The 23,306-nt window shown below is 35.7% G+C and overlaps 1 protein-coding gene across 1 annotated transcript in view; it reads right to left on the reverse strand.

Annotated features, from left to right (window-relative positions):
* Positions 1–23,306, reverse strand: part of LOC105263194 (uncharacterized) — a 38,750-nt gene that overhangs the window by 10,448 nt on the left and 4,996 nt on the right. Inside the window, exons 3-11 of the mRNA XM_011299239.1 lie at positions 22,092–22,841; positions 17,929–18,222; positions 17,576–17,864; positions 15,224–15,496; positions 12,690–12,966; positions 8,302–8,358; positions 7,924–8,189; positions 3,383–3,813; positions 2,319–2,504 (exon numbers count right to left, since the gene is read on the reverse strand). Of these exons, the coding sequence (XP_011297541.1) occupies positions 2,319–2,504; positions 3,383–3,813; positions 7,924–8,189; positions 8,302–8,358; positions 12,690–12,966; positions 15,224–15,496; positions 17,576–17,864; positions 17,929–18,222; positions 22,092–22,841 (2,823 nt within the window). The remainder of the gene's footprint in view (positions 1–2,318; positions 2,505–3,382; positions 3,814–7,923; positions 8,190–8,301; positions 8,359–12,689; positions 12,967–15,223; positions 15,497–17,575; positions 17,865–17,928; positions 18,223–22,091; positions 22,842–23,306) is intronic.

Consider the following 23,306-nt stretch of genomic DNA (forward strand, 5'->3'; position numbering starts at 1 on the left):
TATTGTTTGCCATTGTTGGCCCAATGATATGATTCAAACGTTGAACCAATGATCGGTCATTCAATTTGCCAATAGTCCAATAGTCTAAACCCCTACTTGGGTTAATGAACTCATCATCTTTTTTTTTAAAAAAAAAGCTTTTCTCTTTTAATTTACCGCGGATGTGTAATAATATACCGAAATATATCAGGCAAAATGGGATACGAAGAGAAAAATATTTTTGACTCATTTCCAGTCGCTTTTTTTCCCCACCACATATTGGACACAATCTAAAAGTGTCACAGTATTTTTTGTACATCCAAGTTTTCTGCTTCCGAATGGAAGCATTGCAATTGTTTGATTTTTCGATTTCCTAATTGTGCCTGGAAATGACGCAGAAAGGTCTGAAACGTAAAAATACGAAGTTTGAAGGCCATGTATGAATGCGCAAATGGTCAACCGAGAGTCACTTTTTACAAAAAAGAATAAACGGGTAAGCTAATTCTCAAAAATCTGAAATTCTGTCAGTTCATAGGTTCTATTATGGACTTGATCTGTGCTAGATTTCAGTCCGATCGGTTGAGTAGTTTTTCAAATATCGGTGATTGCTTCTGAAACGATTTCGGAAAATATCTCAGAAACTATCCAACCGTCTGCATTTTTTATTCCTTTGAAATGTACGTCTCAATGTACTCTGTATGGGTCAGTCAGAATATATCTATATATGTTCCCACTAAGTTTTGGAGATGTTTCAATTTTTGTACGCCTTCTCTGATGTTTAAAAACCAATCTATCAACTTGAAATTCAGCACAAAGATTCAGCTTATAACTGCAATGTTTGATATTGCAGATGGGCTAGATCGGATGATTCGTTCAGGAGATATTCAACTCTCTATCTGGAACGATTTTCTCAAATATCTTAAAAACGATTCAACTGATTTAATTTTTATTTTTTTTCCAAAATATTCGTTACATTGTACCCTATTCAGATGAATAAAAGAGATGTACGCGTTCAAGGAAAAATATGAAAAAATTTCCATTTTTATGTCCATTCGGAAGCCAACCATCAATGAAATGAATGGCAAAATAAAATAAAGTAAATAGATAAATAAATAACATGTGCAGTAAGAATCATATATCTTCTACTGTTAGGAACTGCCCACAGCTCATTTTATTATACTTTTATTTCCTTACTTTTTTTGTTTTTCCCTAAAAACAATACGACGTCTACCTTCAATCGGTAATTTTTTGCTTCTGACTGTAAAATTCCTGTACACGAAAAAAACTCTAAAAATTGTAGAAGAAAACATTATAACTTATATAGCAACTTAACATTTTTTTGTCAGATAAGGGTGATCAAATTCTGGAAAAACGGAAAGCTTGAATAATGGCTTCTTACAATCGATCGCTTTCTCTCGCCATCTATTAAACCTCCTGATTCATCCCACTTTACCCGGATCTCCCTTATATGTTTAAAAAAATTATATTATGGATATATATTATATATTTTTAGAAATTGTTGACAACAATTTTTTAATTAACCAAACTTGTATATGCATCTAAAAATATTGAGTGACAGATTTCTAAAAAAGCAATCTTAATTTTTTTCTCTTGAAATTTTTTACAAATCACCTGAATCTTAAAGTAAAAAAGATTACTAAATTTTTCATATTAATGATTCTTTTTCATTGGAAGCTCCAATTTTCATGCTCACCGTAAAAATTTAACATCAGAAATACAATTGATTTTCTAGTACAATGAAAAGTCAGGGGAATCGCTGGTTCGTTTTTCCGAAAATTGAAAATGACCTGAATAATTAACAAATTGAATGATTCTTCATTGAAGGATAGTTAATAATTTCATGTTGTTTTACTGTAATTTCTCACCAGCGTACACTGATAAAAGAATTCTGTTGATGTTACCTAATGAATCGAACCTTTTTCTTCTATCCGATATCACCGAACGCAACAGTTTTGATAACGCAAATTATTCGGTAGTTGTTACCGAATCTCGATTGATGGAATACGCCATCTATTTTATATCGTCTGCTGACAATTATTGACCATATCCGTTTACATTAAATTCAATTATCACTTTTATCAGTATGAGATCTATTGCTCAACTGCCTCGTTCTGTAATTTTTAATAAATATTCAGTTTTTCCTAATTTAACTCCGCTATTCGCTAGTAATTGTCCACTCTTGATAACATCAAGCAAATTCTTCTATTAGTCCATCAACACTTCATATATTCCCACTTCCCCTCGAGGATTAATGGGTTGAGGGAACCCACCAATGGAATCATTTGGTTGGAATCGATATGGAATAAAGGATTATTTACCTGATTATTCCTCTGCACAGCGTCACGTATGACTGTTATCCATTTCTGCATCGAGTCCTCGTTATCCGCAGCTAGATGATGAGATGGTGCGCCTTGTTTCCTGATGACAAAACTGTGAGACTTGACATCCGGTGTTGTTTCAACCTCGTATTTTAAAAGCATTACTGCACCAACTGGTTGGGAGTCCTGCAGAAAAGCAAGAAGACCCGATTTGATTGAACTTTCACAGCAAGGTGGTGAGGTGGATTCAAGGAGGTATTAAAGAAGAACTATTACGTTTCTATTCCACCTTTATAAGTAATCTATTGGGATTATTTGTATTTTATTCAATCATTCGATTTTTTATCCGTCAATTGACTGTTTACGGATTACAGATTTGGTGTTTTAGATGATTAGTTAAATGCGCCCGTTGAGCGCGCTCGCTATTGCATCAAAGAAATTTAATATTAAACATTTTGCTGACAATTGATATTTTCTCTTTGCTAGGTTGAACCGTATATTCTATGGGGTTGTACATAAAAATAAAATACATGATTATTTGTGAGAATCAGAAAGATTAGTATAAAACAGTAAAACAGTAAAAGAGGTGTTTCAATTAATAAAAACGAGGGAATCAAGATAAAGATCTGAAATTTTCCCCAGAATTATATTTTTGGGTCATATAAATATGTGAAAAAATTGTCTTGAGTCTCGAAATTCGCTAGACCCTTTCAATAAAAAATTTCCGTATTCAATCGATGTTTTTTTTTCTCACTGCAATATATTACCTCAATACGAACGGAACCGAGGAAATATACCAAAATGCGCCGAAAAACATAATGGGCATTACGGAAACTGGTTATTTACTTGTGAATGAATTTCTGATGATAGCATTATTATGACTGCGTTTTTAGGAATATTTGCTCAAAGGCAATTTATTGAAGAACAAGCAATACGTCATTGCAGACTGCATAGTCAAGAGGCTGTGATACCCGATAAACGGTTAAGGTAAAGGTGCTCTTGTTGTCGAGAGACAATCACTGCAACATAATCCAAAGTAGTAAATTGGTTATGATCAAACGTACCGTATCTGTCTTGTAGTAATAAAGGCAGTTATCGGGCCGTAACGCGAACCATCTGCGCACCCACTTGTCTGAGCTAGACCCACTGGAATTAACAGTTGTTGCTTTTCTCCATAAATACCCAGAACACAGTGGTGTCTCGACTGTTTCCTTTGGTCCTCTGCTAACTCTTGGTGCCAGTACGTTGCACGTTCTGGCGACCTCTAACTCCAGTACATCAGGTCCTGAATGAGCGAGTCTCACAACTTCCGAGTGCGTTGCATCCATTACGCTTCTTCCATTAACAGACATTATTATATCACCCACTTCAAGACCAGACGACTCAGCAGGTGTGTCAGGCTCGATCGCTGATACAACCACCGGTTTTGAGCCATGAATTCTGAAGCCGAACTCACCACCAGCTTCTCGCTTCACTATCACCGTTTTGTCACTCTCTAGAAATACAATTTGGAGGAATCAGATTTTCTCTTTATGTTAAAGAACAATCTTCTTCATATTTTAATGACCTTAAGATATTTTCTATGTTATGCTGCTGGAATTCTTCAGACATCTTTCCACGCGGAAAAAGAATTTAGCAGGGAAGAGGTAACGGGTTGAAACCGAGGGGCTATTCATTGGTGAAATCACTGTGTCACACTGCATTAAAATCATATAAAATCGGTCCGGAAATCATGGGAAATCATCTGTAATCAATGAAGTCACTTGCACCCATTTTGATCCCTCATTGACTCTCGTCGTAAAAAGAGTCCCACATAGTTCTCATTCCATCATCCCGATTGATTCTCATAATTGGAATGAAATATTTAAAGTTATGTGAAATCATTCGAAATTATTTGAAATCACCTCGAAATCACTTCTTCGAATTTGCTGTTAAATTAACAATCATTATGTTACAATATTTAACAACGAATAGCCACTCAGTCACGACACTATTAGGAAATTATACGTGAAATTACACGATAAGAAGAAATTTACAACAATGATTTTCGAAGAATTTTGTAAATTGGCATGAAATTTCTGTGGAATTTCAATAGGATTCATACAAATTTCCTTACAAATTACTTTATAAAATTACTTATTAGGTACATCGACTTGTCTCCTCAAAAACGATTGAAATAAACGTAAAATAAATTAAATAAATAAAGCTAAATATTCAAGCTTGAGTCAATACATCTTTTTCAAAGGAAGCAGTAGATACATATACCATGAAATGTTTAAGTTCTATACAATTTCATTTCAAATCATATCAAGCGCTCTAGATTTGATGCAAGCATTTTTCTTTTGATAATTGAAATCCACAAAGAATCAATTCAAGCGATGAAGAATTTAGTTCCACATGAACAAGAAATTCATCACGGGAGTTCATTTTTTTGATACTATCATGGCGGTCAGCGACTTTGCACGATCGCAGCAGTTTTAGTGTTTACAATTTTTATTTCTGAGTGCATTGAATTTTGACCCAACTCTGGAGACTCTGCGAATTTGGTTACCTCTCCAGGAATGCGGTCTCGTGTTATTTCAGCTTCGAAGTTGCCAAATTCTCTGTATATTGCTTGGACGATTTTAGAGAGCTTCCGGCAACATTCCATGAGGCGCAGCTTCATTTAAGGGGAAGGGAAAATTCTTTTGGTGGAGATAATTTGTTTTTTTCTTCATTTTTTAGACTTTTCTTTTGACATATTATTCAATTATGTGAACACTTTTTTACGTAATTTTTTTCAGGGATTTTCGTCAGAAAATTGGTATTATATATTTCCGAAATTCGAAAACTTGACAATCATTACGGAAAGATTTGTGACGAGGCACATTTTTGCCCCCCCCCCCCTCCCCTGTTCCGTAATTCATTATCTATTTTATTTCTATTTTAGTTTAAGAAGGATTAACTATTTGCCACCGTTGGGCGACATATTCCCCTATAAGATCCGTCTCCTGTCCTCATTTCTCCTTTCCACAGGATAATGTGCCACAAAGGACATCACGTGATCTGCAGAGAGAGAGAAAGAGGGACCATCGTCAACGCGTCGACTCGTCCTGGACTACCGCGAGAGGACCCCGGAAAGCCCGAACAAGACGCAACAGTCGCCCGAGTGTCCTCGATTAGCTCTCAATTAGTCCCCGATAATTACCGAAAATCGGGGAAGAAACAGCGAGAGTGAATGATAGCCATTATTCGGATTTCGGCTACCCCGGTGAATAAACTAGACCAAGCCTGAGCAAGCAAGACAAAGTGAGCTCTCTGAGCTCACCGAACTGCCAACCCCAGTTCGGCCAACGACCACAAAAGAAGGGCTCCTATGGTATTGTGCAGCTAGTCGGAGTGGTGAGACCCAATGCATAGGTCAAAGTGGGAGTATCGTTATGTCAGTCAACGTGCAAAAACGTGAATCCCTATCCCTATTAAAAAAAAGCATGTAACGTTTTTTGTCAGCTTTTTTTGGCGCATAGCTAAGCTATGCATATCATATTAATATATTCATATAAATAATTAATATATATATATATTTATAATATATTATATATATATATATATAATATATACAATATATTATATATATATATATTTTAATTAAAAATTTATATATAATTTGTTTATATATTGAAAATTGATTAAAGAAAAAAACTTAAATTATGACTAATTTTTTTAGATACTTAAGATTCTTTTAATATTCAGATTTTATATGATAATACCCCATACATGTAAGCTTGGGTGCGCGTAGCGCGCCGTATACGCTAGTTTTTGAAAAAAAAGATATGAATTTTTTTCTTGATATTTTGCATTTTTTTCCGATGTATGAGCCAAATAGGACAACGATTTTACCACGAAAATTCTGCAAAGAAATTTCCCTCAGATGATTTGATGAACAAATTCATCTCTTCACCAGTATTTGTCAATTCATTTGCTGCCGAAATATTTAATTTTGAGTGATTTATCCAACGGAACTTTATGCGGAAGTTGATATAGAAAAAAATGAATCACTGTTATTTTTTAACGATGCAAAATATATCAAGAAAAATATTCATGTTTTTCTTTCAAAAAGTAAAATTTTTGCACGTTGACTGATATAACGATACTCCCACTGCCACCACTGGGAGTCGCCCCTTGACTAGCTGCACAGTACAACAGAATCTCTTTTCTTGTGGTCATTGGCTTTCATTGGGGTTGGGAGCTCGCTGATCTCAGAGAGCTGACTTGGCCCAGGCCTCGAGTAGAGAGTTGTTGAGACTTCCGTTCGACGGTTTCCGAAAAATTCTCAAACTCGCGTGTCATGGGTTTTGCTGTCGGGCCGAACGATTTAACCACTTCAGCCACCGTCGTCGTTGTAAGCGAAATTTTTTTTTTTTTAATTGTTCGTATGTCTACCGGTGGCTTTTCCATCACATAATAACTAATTTAAGATGAAATATTTATTATGTCATAGGTGGCCGTCATCATCATTACGCACTTGTTGCGTAATATACTATTTTCAACTTATTAGGTGATGAATTTATTTATTAGTTGAAACCAAATTTGGATACATTTTTTTATATCAATATTCATATTCGAAATGCTATGAAGTTAAATGGTACCTTTCAAGATAATTCATCTTCATTTATATTTTTTCCTACAATCAATGAATCCATTAAATATATATTTTATTATTATCAAATTGGTCCTTTAAATTCGTTAAGATCTGATTGATTCGTTTTAAGCATTGTTTAGGATTACGTTAGGAAGAGAAATATCGGAAGAAATTTTCAATCATCCAGTACATTGTGAAATACATTGTAGATAAAAAAAAAGTGTACCTGTTTCTTTTCAAATAAAAATGATCAGTCTGCATTTCAATACTGACGCAATGACTCCAAGTGATTTCACGGAATTTGAGCCCAGAATGGCCGTGATTTTACCATGAAATAGTCCTTGATGTTGAATAATTTATAATGATGGGAAAAAGAGCAACCCCACTAATTGAAATAGTAATAATGTAGGATGAAAAGAGGACAAACGGGCGCAGTTTTCAATTAATTAACAGATGGAAATGTCCGCGAAATGAGTAGGACAAAGCTGATTTACGAAATAATTTAATATTTTCCAGTCGAGAAGGTTAACGAGAGAAATTCGGAATGAACGAAACTTCCAGTAAGGTAGTTAATGAAAACGATCGTATAGTACTAGCACGGTTTTCTAAGCGTGTCGTGGTCGCATTGAACGGCTTTTACTCATCTACCTCAGTGAAGTAGTTCGATTTTTGATAGCTGGTCCGATAAAATCGTCCAAATATACCTCGATTGTATCAGCGGCGCCTACTAAATTGATAAGTGTCCTCAAAAAAGAGAGCGTCATCGAAAAATTCATCGGATCAATTATCGATTTTCATAATCGTCAAGTACTCTAATACCACGTGCAAATAATAGTTGGCAACCCTTGAAAGTCAGGGAAAAAAATCGGTCTCGTCTGCTGTCTGAAAGAAACAAGGTCGAGGCTCACTGGACCTGCCAAACAAGCAATCTGCCAAGCAATTTCAACCTCCGAAAAATTCACACGCGAAAATCTTCATATTTACCATGTGCTGTCGAGCCGAGTTTGGTCAGGGCCTGTTCCTCCCTGCACCACACCCTCAGCATGCACTTCAGAACCTCTTCGAGGGACTTTTTCAGGGAAATGTCTTCACCAAGACTAGGTGGACAATCGGCCCCGGCTGAATCGCACACCATTTTTGGGCCTAGTGCGCTCACTTTGAGCCCCCAATAATTGCCAAAACCACTTAAACTCTTTTCAATTGAAGATCGCCTGATCCAAACCAAAGCTTCAGCGCAATCAGTCACCGGGCTAAATTTTATAATAAAAATATTACCAAAAATAAGATCATTATGATAAATATTGTCAGAAAACAATGTTCTTCATGTTAGAAAAAATGTACAACTTGTACAATAAATAATACCATAAAAGGTTCAGGAGGGTGTGAAGCTCGAGTGATTTTTCCTGAAAAAGTTGACGCCTTGATTTATATACATGAAAGTTTAAGGGACATTTTTGATAAATTTGGAAACTCATATGGTATTTGGAGGATTATTTTTCCAACCCAAACGTTACTTAATAGAATTGCACCATGTAATGAAATTCGCGAATAATTGAAGCGCGACGGCAAAATTCAGGTTAATGGTATTCAAATAAACTTCTAATTCATATACGTAGATATCATCGAGATTTTATAGGAAAAAAATGAAATTTGACAGAAATTGAAAAAAGTATTATTGCTGTCACTTTCATCATCGAACTCGGTCAGGAGGATCGGAACAAATTTTCTCAGCCGTTATTTAATTGATTCGAATGATTTTTTTTAAGTTATCGTGAAAAAAATGCATTTTCGAAAAAAAAAAATAAAAAATGTAAATGAGCGAAATAATTTTTTGCTAACGACGATAGATAGAGCCCAATGAGACCTACATTTGAAGAAAAAAGATTCAATTAGGTCATGATGAAAGTGAGTAATCAAAGAAAATCAATGGGAAAAATACGACATACACACACACATGTGTGCATTTGGACACGCTCTAAAAACTGTATGTGCAGACTTCGTACGTTACACTGATATATGACAAAAAATGGGAAATTTAAATCTGGTCGATTACAAAGCTTCCATTCGCAAGCAAAAAGAGATTCGAAAAGATGAGGAAAGACTTTTCACTCGATGAATCAGGCAATAAAATTTAATAAGCGGTTAATGCAATCCAACACTTTTTTGTTTCATATCTGGGGCATTATCCGAAAGAATAAACACGAGTAACATTTTGAATTTTAGATTTTGCTGAGTTTTGAGACTGGGAGTGATAGTAGGTGATGAGAGAAGCATTCATGAATTTTTCCAAATTTTTCACTCTAACCGTTCTTGAAATATAAAATATCTTGAATTAAAAAAAAACAATCATAACTTCTCAAAAAATTGACAAATAAAGGTTTTTTCCTTTTCAAATTCCAATTTTTACCTATATTTTTATTTTAAAAATATTGCAAAAATATTAATCATTCCGAAAGTGACAAGTTTCAATTTTTGAGCAGAAACTACACAATTTCGAGCAGTCAGACACCGTCTTTTTTTTATTCTCGATAAATTTTTTTTTTTTTCATGAATTTTGACATTGTTTTCATGATGGGGAACCAATTTCTACAATATTTTATTTCAGTTTCAATATTTTCATTGTATTTCTTTCTATTCTGGAATATTGATACTCAATTTTTTGTACGAAAATATGTAATTAATGGTTCCTCCTAACTCCCTCATTTTAATATTTCAAATTTTGTGCCAGAAAGAGGCTCGTTGAACGGTGCAATTCAATTGACTGAAATTGCGACGGAAAAAATAATCAGTTAAAATACTACAAGTGCTTCGAAATTATCGTATATTTCCTGAAAGTTACGTTGCTTAGCAACATATGTATGGCAGTATCAAAATCCACAGTGCTTGCGCGAAATCCACAGTGCTTTTGTGCCAAAATGCATGTACATGCTGCCAAGCAGAGTAACTTAAGGCAAATATCCGATTAATTTTCAAGCATGAGGGGTATTCGCCAGATTATTCCCCAAAATCAAATTTCGATCAATGGGAGCTGGGATATAACATCTGTTCATCATCTTTTTTGAAACTCATTTCCACAAATGTCACGGTTTTTGGATGTTCTTTAAATTGTTTCATATTGAAATGCTTTGAAAAAAAACAAGTTATTGACTGCTTAGCAATAACTGTAGTATTTCCGAAAATTATCGCTGTAAGATCCACCACGTGATGTCAAATCCCATGTTTCTATTCGTCGATATTTGATTATGGAGAGTAATCAGTAGTAATACTCCAAGAACTTCGAAATGGTCGGGTATTCCCGATAGCTTTGTTGGAAACAAATGCGGGTGACAAGTTTTGCAGTGCTATTTAGTATTTTGAGGAACATTTTTGCAAATTTATTAATCAATAGTCTGTGCGGAATTCTCCCCAAATCAATTTATTACTTAGCAACTACCAGGGGAATATCTGAAAAATACCCAAAATAATTTACTTCTCTCAACTTACATTAATTGTGTCGTTTCTATTGGGCGGACTTCCGACAGGGAAAATAATCAAAGTAATACTCATGTGTAAGTGTCACGTGACGATGAATACTTCACGCCGATTGCCCAAAATCAGGATAGGGAAAATAATCAGTTACTAGTATTTTTCTCGTCTAGCATGTAAGAAGTGAATCTGATGAATGTGGCTTCATACTCCGAGTCGAAAGCGTTTATAACCAAACGAACCGATGTTAGAAACGCGTTTTATGGGCGGCGATGGCATAAAAACCATTATGGCCCCACCATGTAACATGAAGTTGTGCAATTGTATTGGCTGACATTCCTTATAATAGAACAAGAGCTTCAAAATTATCGGGCATTCCTCAATAGGATCGTCCAAACAAATGAAGGAGTCAAGTTTTTCAGGACGAAAAATCTTGATGACTTTATTTATTTGCAGCGATTGTTGAGGGAAATGCCAGATAATTTGGAAGCTCGTGTAGTATTTGAGGGATTATTTTTCCGACCGAAATGTCGGGCAATAGAATTGCACCATGGACCGAAGAAATTTACAGGTAAGGAATAAGAATTTCATATCTGTCAGTTTGTCGTGGGGGTGATTTGACCGGAGTGTGTTTTGTTTTTTATACATAACAACTACCAGAGGGAATTATGGAAAAATGATCAGTATAATACCATGTAGGTTGTGTAGGGAGTATAAATGCGCCTTTCTTGTGACGGTGGGCTAACTCATTAATGAGTCAAACAATGAAATTTAGAGTAGTCATTGATGGTGAACATTGCGGAGAATGACCGCCTTGCTGTTACACCTGTTGCCTTCCATAAATAGATAGATTTCAAAACATATTTTTATTGAAAATAGAATTTTTAATTTTTATAACCGCAATAGAATGCCATTCAGTGACAAAACCCCTTACAGTTGTACCACGTGACGTCGATGGTGCAATTCTATTGGTCGATATTTGGGTCAGAAAAATAATCACTTTTATCTGCATTTTCTAACTTTTTTGGTATCAAAATTTTTTTTATTCAAACAAGAAACTTTATTTCTGCGTGTTATTATATTCTGCAATGCTAGGATAAATTTAATTTTTGCGTGCAATAACTAGCGGATTACACCCGAGGAGCTTAGCTTGCCGCGTGTAATTGGCCGCTTCCTGCACTCTGAAATATAAAGCTTAACCGTTCCTTAGTTGAATCACTACTCCGGAATTTATTTTCCAGAGCATTCTATTACGTAGCAGTGATGTATTTTCATGGATTTTTTCTCATTCTCTGTTTGATTGACTGATTGCTTCACAAGTTTATCTTTTCCATTTAATAAATCCATGAATTAATGTTTAGTGAATTCCTTCATAATTTAATTTATTTTAGTTCTGACAATATTAATAGTTCATTATTATTTCATCATTTCATTTTTTGTATCAAATTCAAGTGAATATTTGTCAATACATGTATTTATTTGCATTTTGAAGTGTACCAATACGTATCATGATATTTGCTCATAATTCTCATCCCGGTTTCGTAAATATATGTGGTTAAGGGGTACAGAGAGATAAGTGAACTCAAATTTGAAGTGGCAAATTTTTTGTCACGATCTTCTTGAAGAGATGATCGAAAACTACGGAAAAAGTAATGACAAAATTGTTGCTACGTCAATTACTTTGGAAGATGTTTTACAAAAAATTGACAGGAGAGCTAGCACAGAAAAAAATCATTACTTTTGCCAGCTACATATACTAACTACAAGAAAATGCACAGATTACAAATTCCAGAATTGGCATTCGTTTATCAACGTCATGTAAATTTACTTGGCTATAGAATATTAATTTGAAACATATCATTTTTTTCCCCATCCAAGTTACCTCTATGGCAAAATATAGAGATAAAAAATCCATGTAACACCGGGCATTACTATTTATTTTTTGAGCTTATAAAAAAGGTGCAAAAATAGAAACCATATGATTGAAAAACAATATTCAATAAAAATTACGGAATTTAAATCTGCTTACCGATTACGGAAGAATTTTTTACAGAAAATTCATACAAAAATGGCAGAATGTTCTGAAAAAATGAATAATTCCGTAAAACTTTCCTTAATCACTTTTAACTTCGGCATTGCACAGAATATACCTAATTTCGATAAGAAATACTCTCTCTGTGTACTTTATATATTTCTCTCACAGAAATTTGCTTGGGCAAATTCGAAATATAAAAAAAAATTGCAAAATGTTAATTTTTTCGCATGGATGATGTACCTGATTTTACCACTTTACAGCAAATATACAGAGCAGTATAAGCATGGAATGCTCTCCACCGTGACCCACTGACTGCTGAAGCCAGAAGTCTCGAAGTTTGCTGGGTGCTGGCACTTGTGCCCCCACCGAATCACCGAAACTGTTATAGAGTACCACGACCCCAACCAACACGCACTCTCGAATACCAGTCCAAAAGATGTTGCCATCAGAGAAAGAGAAATGGTAACACCGGGCTACATTATATTTAGCTGTTACTAGGATGGCATTATGAGACCTATATTCAACGCCTAGATGATCAAATCCGCCCCGATATCTTTCATTCCACCAGTAGCTCCAGAGTCTGTGAAATATCACAGACCTATTCATTCCACTTTGACATGTTTGTATTCTTCAGACATTCAAATAACGAACGAGTGAAAAGTGGAGCGACCAGACCAGATTCACGGTGCCTGAGTCATCGACTCTTTACAGGTCTTGGGGCGGAATGAGAGGAAGAAATTCGTGATGGAGAAAACACTTTGTCCCAAGAAAACTTTGTTCACTGAGGAAAGCGATTTCTAGACAAACAAGAGACATATTTGGTTTCTCCTTTCGTCATCGACAAATTGATGAATTGTGTCATGATGATTTCTTTTCCCACCCCGAGGGCAACACAAATAGGGCTACCTTCCATTTTTCATGTTTCTCAATTATGGCAGATGCCTTCCGTAATGCGAAACGAGAAATTCCATCGGGGAAAAAGGAGAGAAAAGGAAAATATGGAACTAATAGCCCGGGGCGGACTATCTTTTCCGGTCTTCGTGTGGGCCACGAGTTGCCAGTTTTAGGGGAAAGAAGATACGTGTTACTCTGTCTTCTATTTTTACCCATATCAGCTTGAGATTTTTAAACAGATGCAGTTTGCTGATGTGCTTTCATGCTTCAGTGAATGGGTAGACGAAAAACTGGAGTAGCTTAACCCGATGGCTGAGAATACGCTAAGAACGCGTTCTGCTAGATGTGTCAGTTGTTGGGAGGGCAAGGGGGTTTGCTTAAAAATAAAATGACCTTCAACTTTTATTGATGAGGAAGGCGTGAAACGAATCGAACCGGAGGAATGTCGAGGTCTCGAAGCATCACTCGGCGCAGAATCGATCGACGCTCTCCAGTGGTGAACAATTGCACTCGTTAACAATCCCGGGATGATCAATGAAGGCAATTGTTTGCCAGTTATTGTGTTAATCCTTCATCGCTCAGTTTCACTGAAACACGGGGAAGTCTTCGATATAATTAATCTATTTAGGGTCTATAAAGATACATTCTGGGCGCAAACTACTTCAATTGTTGGCTGCATTCGTTGTAGAAGCTCCACTGCTTTATCGAATGTTTGCATTCCATTCTAATTCTCTTGGTGAAAATAAATAGATAACTAGAAAGATCGTGAAAATCGTTAGGTGAATAGGTGTTGGAATTTTAATTTCGTGGCAGCAGAAATTGATTGCATGTTTCTTCTCAGTTTTCACAATAACAAAAAGAGAAAAGATTTTTCTGGTCTGAAAACGGAGACCTTTTCAATTTCTTACATCTTTGTTTCTATACTGAGAAAGTGAAGAATATTTACTACACGTAAGTCAATTCGTAGTTTTTGTCAAGCAAATGTGAATATGAAATAAAATAAAATGTTTATTACAAAATAGAATTGCTTGAAGCCAATCAAGCCGCCGATTGCACCTATCTCCTTATATTGCCAGGAAGAGTTACTCCTGAAATATTGCCCTCAAAGGAATCGGTATTATATATCACATAACATCAAAGGTACGAAGTCGTCGGATTTGTTCAATGCCGATTCATCTAATGTTCTTCCCGCATAAATGTCAACTACAATCTATACCCTGCATACCTACGATAAATGATAAAATAAGAAATACCAATAAGTAACGCCGCACCAATGGTTGCAAGGAAAAAATCAATATATTCTTTATAGGAATGGCCAAGGTGCTAAGACTACAGAGGCAATTCCCCACCAGGCACACATCAGAAGACACCACTTCCTAACAACAGAAACATATTCTAACTAATACAGAAGAAATGACTTTTCAGTTACTTGAGATTCAAGCCAAATGAAATTAAATGACTTGTGACGCGTCAAACTGGCATTTGGTGTATCAGCATGCGGACAAATGCCAAAGTACCGAATTCTTCCATAAAATAATAAAATTTTAGAAAAACTGTAAGAATTTGTCAGAAATACTCTAATTAATATATAATTTTAAAGATGAACAACGCATACTCGTGTTGTTGAGAAAATTACTCTCCTCAATATATAGATACCTGTTCAATTATTCTACCTCTAGGAGAATCACTTTCCACAATCTCATTATATCTGAGCACAATACCATTTCGTTGACATTAAAAATTTTTTTTACGATGCAGATCTAGTTCTTCCGAAGAGTTTCCAACGTGTTCATAAAGTTAATAAGGAAACTGAGAATTTCCCGTTATTCGTGTTATTGCAATATTTTCATTTTTCACTTATTTAAGCATTTGATGAAGAGTAAGACTCACCGAAACTTTTGCTCTGTATGCGTTTGTACATTTCTCCGCTGCTCTTTCGGTGGACCATTCTGTGCGTGGCTGCTTGGTACTTCTTTTGGAAGCCCTTTTCGCTTTCGGTGGAACCTTGAGAACCTCGACGGTCCTTAATGGGACCCTCCGAAGACTCGTCGTCACCGTCTCGACTGTCCGGACGCTTCCATACATGACTTTCCTCCAGCTCTCCGATGTAAATCCACTCATTACCTGTGTACGGCTCAACATACGAGTCCTCGTCTTCCCGATCTGGAGCAAAGAATTAGAAATAATTCGGGGAAATATCATTGGGTGGTGGACATTTGGCCGAACACTAATTCGCCAATCAATTATTTGTCTAAAAAAGAATACCTCAAGTAAAATGTGTATCGAATATTTACATATAATGTCACAAAAGCTTCAAAATTAGCGGGCATTTTACGATACGTTTGTTGCAAATGAATGAAGGAGTCAAGATTATCAAGATTTTTTAATCTGATAAACTTGATGAGTTCATTTTTTTGCCGGGAAGTTTTACGGAAATGTCAGATAATTTTGAAGCTTGTGTGGTATTCGAGAGGTTATTCTTCCGACCAAAATGTCGACCAATAGAATCGCACCATGAGACGAAACTCACAGTTAAGAAATAACAATTTCATATCTGTCAGTTTGCTGTGGGGTTAATTTTACTGGATAATGTTTTGTTTTTTATATAGCAACTACCAGAGGGAATTATCAAAGAATTATCAGTATAGCACCAAGCAGGTTTTACTACGTAATGTCAAATGGTGCAATTCCATTGGTCGATATTTGTCAAAATTTTTTTTTTATTTTTTACAGTCACAATTAGTCGAGTGAAGTCAATCATGCGGAGAATTGACACTTTTCGAACCACATTGTTGATATTTCATTCAGAGCTTATTATGATCTATCCTACTCTGGAAAAATGAATGAAAATTTTTGGCAAAAATCACCGTCTGGTCACCCTGTAGACATAGTGAATCTGCCCCCAACAAATTTCAAGGCGCCGATTTTTTCACATATTTATGCCCCAAAAAGATAATTCTGTGGAAAATTTTAAATCTTCATCTTGATTCCGTGCTTTTTATGAATTAAAAAACGTGCTTTTTATTAAAAATCTGGAAAAATTCTAGAAAATTAAAAATACTTCAATGTTGTAGGAAATAATTTTTTCATATTTTGTCCTTGCTAAATTCGATTTGGTATTATTTAATCTTTTTTTAAAATGAATTTTGATGTGTACAGATTTTTTACTACTCTGAGAAAATTTCCGATGATTGTACTCGCAATTCTCTTCAAACAGAGGGAAAAAAAGTTTTAATGTTTTGCCATTTGACTATAGTAAAAACTGCAAATTTCCACGTTTTTTCTGAAGAATACCTACAGATATCAGTCCTAGAGATTAATTAACTACTAATTATAACTATGCATAGATATAGTTCATGGAATTTGAAATTCGCTGGAGGCACATTCACCAGGCCTATCCGGCTAGATCCTTAATGAAATCCTAGATGAAAAATCAGGAATTGCGTGATAAGGACCAAAATTTTAGCCTTTTTTATTCAAAATTAATTCAAGCTTAGAAATTTTCATTTCACTCCCACTAAAAACTACTGAAATGCCTAGAATTGTACGAAAGACTTGAATTGTCATCAGTAAGTGTAAAATTATTCCCTAAATGCAATTTTATGTCACCTATAAAAATTATGACCTTAATTTAATTTGTTTATTTTGTTTTTCTTTTTGTTATGGAAGTGATCGCAAGAGGTGCAGTACGTTAAGTATGAATTCAGTGGCAAGCAGCAAATCGTAACAAATTAATTTTTACTGTTGTTCAGCTAGTCGTGAAAATCTCGAAATATAAGAGAAATATCAAATTTTTTTCTCCGAATGGGAACATTGTAATCGATTAAATCAAAGTTGCTCATTTTTTATTCTATATGAACCCAATATGATTTAAAAAGTCCAATAATACTATGTGTGTGTATGTGTGTTAGTTAATTGCACAAGAAATGTTATGAAGAACTTCAATGGCTTGAAAGTTTTGTTTCGATCTTGTCGGCCGAGTTCGAAGATGGGAATAATAGCAATAACTGTTGTATCGAAATGAACGAAAGATTAGTGAAAATTCATCCTTTAGAAATATTTGAATTTTGCGCCTGTCACTAGATATTCTACTGCACTTGACTTCGATAAAAGCTAGGAAAGATAGCTTTGATGCTATCCAGTTGAAAGTAGAGGATACATACAAATAATACATTGAAGTGAAGTTATTGTCTTATTCTTAAACAGAATGGCTAAGTCGATGGCATTTTGTGAAGAACTCACATGCTAGGGTTTCCATGCTGACATCAGTGCTTCTAGCCTGGAGTCGTCGCCTGATGCCATCCTCAATAGATCCTCTGCTAGATGATCTGCCACCTCTCTCTTCTGATTTAGCTCTAGCATCAGACCGCCCGTTATTCCGATGATATCTTCTCTCCGCCCGATCCTCCGACCTGTATCTCTTATCGAATTTCTTGTACAACCTGTGACTCGCGTGTTTCGACACAGCAGTTCGCGGCCCTTCCGGTGAGTCAGCAAAACCCGCCGGTGGCTGAACTATCTCCTCCGTCACCTTAAATCGAATTCCATCAACATCCAATTGAAGTTATTAGTCGGAGATGAGATTGGGTGCAAACCTCTTTCCCGCAATTATGGCAATGATGGGAGTCGTGAGCAGTCAGGCAAGATTGATCGGCCCCCTCGCTGTAGAAGACGCTGTCGCTACCGGGAGATACGGACCGCAGGGACTCAGCTGATAGGGCTTTCAGTCTGGCTTCAGGACTTGGAGACTTGACAAGTACAGTTGTGTGCCCATTGTGACCTGAACCCCGCTGATATCTGCCACCAGGGCTTAAGCGACTTGAGCAGACGTCCTCCGGAGGACGAGTTCGTCTTCTCGGGAGGCTGCCTGTTATCGCCGCGTTCTTATCCTAATGCATTTTTGTTTTTTTTTATTTTTTGGTAACAATTTCAGATAAAAAATTTCGCGGTGAAGTACTTAAAGGAGGTGAGTTTATTTGCATGGAAATAGATGATTAACAAAATTCAGCCCTACGGTGGCAAAGTCTGTAGAGCAGCGGACTTATGATTCATCGATCCTGGGTCCGTATCCAAATGTCTACCGACTGAGAGTCGGTCACCAGAAACAGAACACAATCTTATTTGATTTGATTTTGATTTTTTGATTTTTGATTTGATTTTTTTGCCTCATATCACTCTAAATTTCCACGCCTTCAAGGTTTCGAGTATTTGCATTAACTGACAGTTACACGGCGCTTTAGAATAGCGAATAAAATTGAAAAAAGAAACAAGTAGAGCTATTGCGTTGTTTTTTTTTCATTTAATTGCTACAAATTCCAATGGATCCTGGGAGATTCCAAATCATTCTTTGCACAAGCTGGAGTGATTACCAGAATTTTAATGAAAAAATCGAAAAATCAGAATATCTCCAAATTTTCGGATGAGCAGGAATATATGCTTTGATTCTTCCAAATAGAAGTTATTGAAATGAATATTTTGGAAGGAAAAAATAAGACATTGGTTGACTGACTTCGAAGATATTAACGAAAAACTATTTAAGTTTTTTATGCCATCGGTGCCCGTAATCGCGCGATTCCAACCTCGCTTCGCTCGATTAAATCGCGGATTCCGGGCGCGATGACATAAAATATATTACGCACGTGTTGCATAATATACTAATAATCTGACAACATTTTAGATTCTTTTGAATGAGTTCAGTCAATTTATTAGTCCATTGGTACAAAAATAACGATCGGGAAGGTGGCACCAGATATTGGTACCGATAGACCAAACGTCGTATTTTTATATTTCAGACTATTCGTATCCTTATATAAAAAGGAGAGCTTAATGGCTACCGCTCAAAAATCGAATTGAAGAAAATCGAAATCAAGCGGAGGTAATAGAATACGATACATTTGTGATTTCATGCATATGAAGAATATTATTTTCGTGAAAAAAGGGATAAACTTAAAACTATCATGGCGAAAGGCATGCAGGAAAATATCACAGCGAAAACTGTCAATTTTCATGAAAAAAGTATTCTAAACATTGCAAGTATTTCAGTGACGATAAATCCCTCTAATTTTTGCCTTCAACTTAATTATTTGTTAAACGAAAAACGATTAATAAATTTGTTGGTCATTGTTTATCACTTTTCATCTGACAGATAGTTCACGTCAGGGAAAAAATGATGAGAAAGATTGTCCTTAGCCCATATTGAACTCTTGATGAAGGGGTTTTTCCAATAAAAATCGACTGATTAAGTCTGTTTCGCTACTTTTCCGCATTTGTTAGGAAATGTACTATTTGATCATTTTTTATTGAAATTTTCAATCTAGTGCTGAAAATATCAGGTGAAATACTTTAAGTACATAGTTATAACGATTATGTGGACAGCAGATTAATTGAATTATCACGTGTTTTTTTTCAATTAATCCGAAAAATTCATAACGGTATTGCCGTGTGTTTTCACCAAAGCAACAACAATCATTGAATTCTAAAAATTTACTTTGCATGTTACCTTTGACGAGAAATTGAATAGAAATTGAATATAATTGCATCTAAGCAAGTCGTTCATTGCAATATAAAAATTAACTGTTAATAACTCTAACATATCATTTACAGTAGTCAGAATGATAATTAAAAATTAATGCCAAAGCGAGTATTTAACAGGAAAAAGAGCATAATGAATGAGGCATTCACAACTCCATGGAAAAAAATGCTCGAGTTACTGGAATTTTCACTATCATTTTATTATACAAAATTAATTGAAATCAATCAGAATAAGAATAATTAAAAATTCTAAAAACCTTTGATATATTTTGTCTTAAGTATAGAAGAATGTGAATGCACCACAATGAAAACGATAATCGATTATTTCAGTTTAAAGAAATAATGATAAATTTTTTGGTTTTTATTTCGGCCCTTTCTGTCCTATTCTGACTAATTGGCCCTATCTCACCCTATGCATGCGGCTGTAGATCCTACACTGTACCGTATTCATTCTCCTATAGAACATAGTAGTGACATGGGAAACCACAGAAAAAAACATATCCGTACAGGCAGTTGCTGCAGTAGGCTCGCACCTAGCCACTGAGCTACCGACGTCGGTTAATGATAAGATTGAAACCGAAAAATTCGGATGGTACAGATCAAGACAGCTCTGACTCAAAATTAGAATTGTTGTAGGTATATATAATATAATATATAATCGAAGTAATTATAATTGTTCATATCATTTGTTAAAATGTTACATAACGTTTGTTCGAAACAAAGTCGATTAGAATCAAAATAGCTGAACTTATGCGATTTTTTAAATATTTTTGTTCTATTAAGTAAGCGGAGAATTGAATTTCTACATGGTGAAATTGATTATCATATGTGCACTTTAAAAAACTATTCTATTAAGAATAAAATTCCGAAACTTGATTATGCCTAAAGGGTTGTGTTTCACTACTTCCAAATATAGCATAAATTAAGAACGTTAATGTTCGTGCTCTATCTTTGAAATGATTAACGTCAATTTCAGATTCACAGAAGAAATCAAGTGGCGATTTTTTAAACAGACTATATATTGTTGATATATATTGATAAATTTTTGCTCTTTCGAATGAAATACGCACTGTATGTTGATAAATTCATGTCATTCTCCTCTGATGTACTATTATAAATGATGTTTGAGAAGCAGTTGCCTTCAAAGTATAATTAAAATCTCACTCGGTTTCCATAGAAATTAGCAGATGCACAATTCAATGCAATAAAAACATTTGATTGAACATTTTAGTTTCATCAGCTGAATTGCATTATCAAATGAAAATTATTTTAACTAATAGAAGCAAGAACTATTGAGTGTGATACGAAAAGTAGCATAGACAGAATCATTTATTATAGTTTCAAGTTTGTGGCATTTTCAAAGCAAACTATGAGAAAGATGATGAATAAATTCATTCTGATTTAGTAAAAGAGTATCAGAATCGACCATGCAATTTAAAAAAAAAACTGATTCCTTTCGTGAAGAAATGAAGGAAAATTACGAGGGTGTACGAAGACTCAAAAGTTCCGAGTTGTGAAAAATTTAATGCTGATTAGGCTAATGCGAATTTGATGATTGTGCACACAAAATAAAATTTTCATTATAATTATTGTTAAAATCTCATGCGGTGATCACGAGGTTGGTTAGTTACCTACTGAAATTAAAGTGGTACTGAATTGACAAGCATAATTTTTAATGACTTTACACTGTGTAGAATAAAACAATGATGAATCATTAGTTTTTGAACAACATAAGAAAACAATATGAGAAACGATATTGAGAACGGACACCGAGCCGGTGCGGGGGGTGCTAGGTGCTAGGGCGGTGCTAGTTTTACATAATTTTCGATAAAAATGAGAGAATGTAAAAACCAAAAGATTTCCTTCAGAAGAAAAAATTAATAAAATTGACCATCACGTTTTGTAATGGTGTAGTGTAGCGGAAATTCCGAAAATTTAACAAGAATTGGTGTAAGAATTACACAAAAATAGAAAAAAACCGAACTGATCGTGAATTGATACCCCTTTCACGCTAGGACGCAATCGAAAAATTCGCAATACGTGAAAAATGACTAAATGAACTTGGATTTCTCCGTGACTGTTACAGAAGTTTCCTGTAACGTCAAGTAAAAATTACACTACACAAAAGTAAAAATCGAGATTAGTTCCATAAGTTTTGACGAAACACGTCCTAATTTCACGGAACTTTCACACGATTTTACGTGAATTTTTTTCTCCATATACGTACCTCATTACTCTTCCGCCTTGATGCATTATGTCCTCCGGCTTTCCTTCTGGGACTTTCCCTAGTCCTTCGATGTCTGCCCTCCTGATTGTCTCGATGAAGATGATGCGGATGATGATAATGATGCAGATGATAGTGATGACTGCAGCTAGAGTCGTCGGACGTTGGAATCTGAAGCTCGCCAATGGGCTCCCGAGGCCAATCCTCTTTTTGTGGACTCCTAGAAAGTGTCGACAGCGTCGACTGGACGGAATCCCGTCTTCTATTGTTTCGGTATTGCCCTCGATTGGCGTTGTTCTTGCCCCTGGGTCTGTGTCGATGTGAAGGGGTTGGGCTGACATCAGCGCTATCAACGAATCCCTCAGGTTTGTCCTGATGACTATGATCCAGATCCAGGCTGTCCTGGAAATCAAGGGTGAAAGTTTTCCGTCGCTTTCGTCGCTCCTCTTCGGTCCACCCGGGCGGATCTGGTGGGGATTCAATGTAACCCCCTGATGACAAACGACGATGATCCAACAATCGTTTACAATATTCGTCTTGTTCAAGTTCGACGTCAGACGTGTGACCGCTCAGAGGGGCAGTTTGATAACTCTCATTTGGTGGCTCAGGCATGGCGTCCTCGAGGTCATAACTTCCTGAACTACTGCTGCTCGTAGATCTCGCCGGTGATGGTGGCACTATATCACTCAGATCGAGTGGAACCTCCAGCTCTTCGACAATCGCCTTGGGGCTCGCCGGCTCCTCCACTACGGCCTGTGATAATCGATATCTCACAATCGTAAATTGTGACGGGACTTTTTTCAATGTGGACTATTAGTTGGAGTGGGTAGAATTGGGTGAAAAACTATCGTGAATGGGGCTGGTTGGGGGCGGAAAATCCTCTTGAGCATGAATGAATGACAGGAGGCTCGTAGATCATGAGAGAGAGACCATTCAAGAAATATTTCAGAAGAATTTCTTTCAACTCTATCAACTCCTCCCACCAGTTATATCAACATGCTGTTATAAATGAAGTTTGAGCAAGTGGATGTTACTTGGCCCAAGAACCATCAGTCCAAGGACTTTTTGTGCAAAATTCGTTCTTTCCATCGATTCACAAGCCCCTAAATTTTCCGCCCATAGCTAGTATTCGTTACAATGAATGAAATTATTATTTTGGCGGGTAATTTCATTTTTTATTTATCCATTATCTACTTGATCAAACCTCAGATATTTTAG

The sequence above is a fragment of the Fopius arisanus genome, unplaced genomic scaffold, assembly GCF_000806365.1.
Source record: "Fopius arisanus strain USDA-PBARC FA_bdor unplaced genomic scaffold, ASM80636v1 scaffold00013, whole genome shotgun sequence".
Lineage (NCBI taxonomy): Eukaryota > Metazoa > Arthropoda > Insecta > Hymenoptera > Braconidae > Fopius > Fopius arisanus.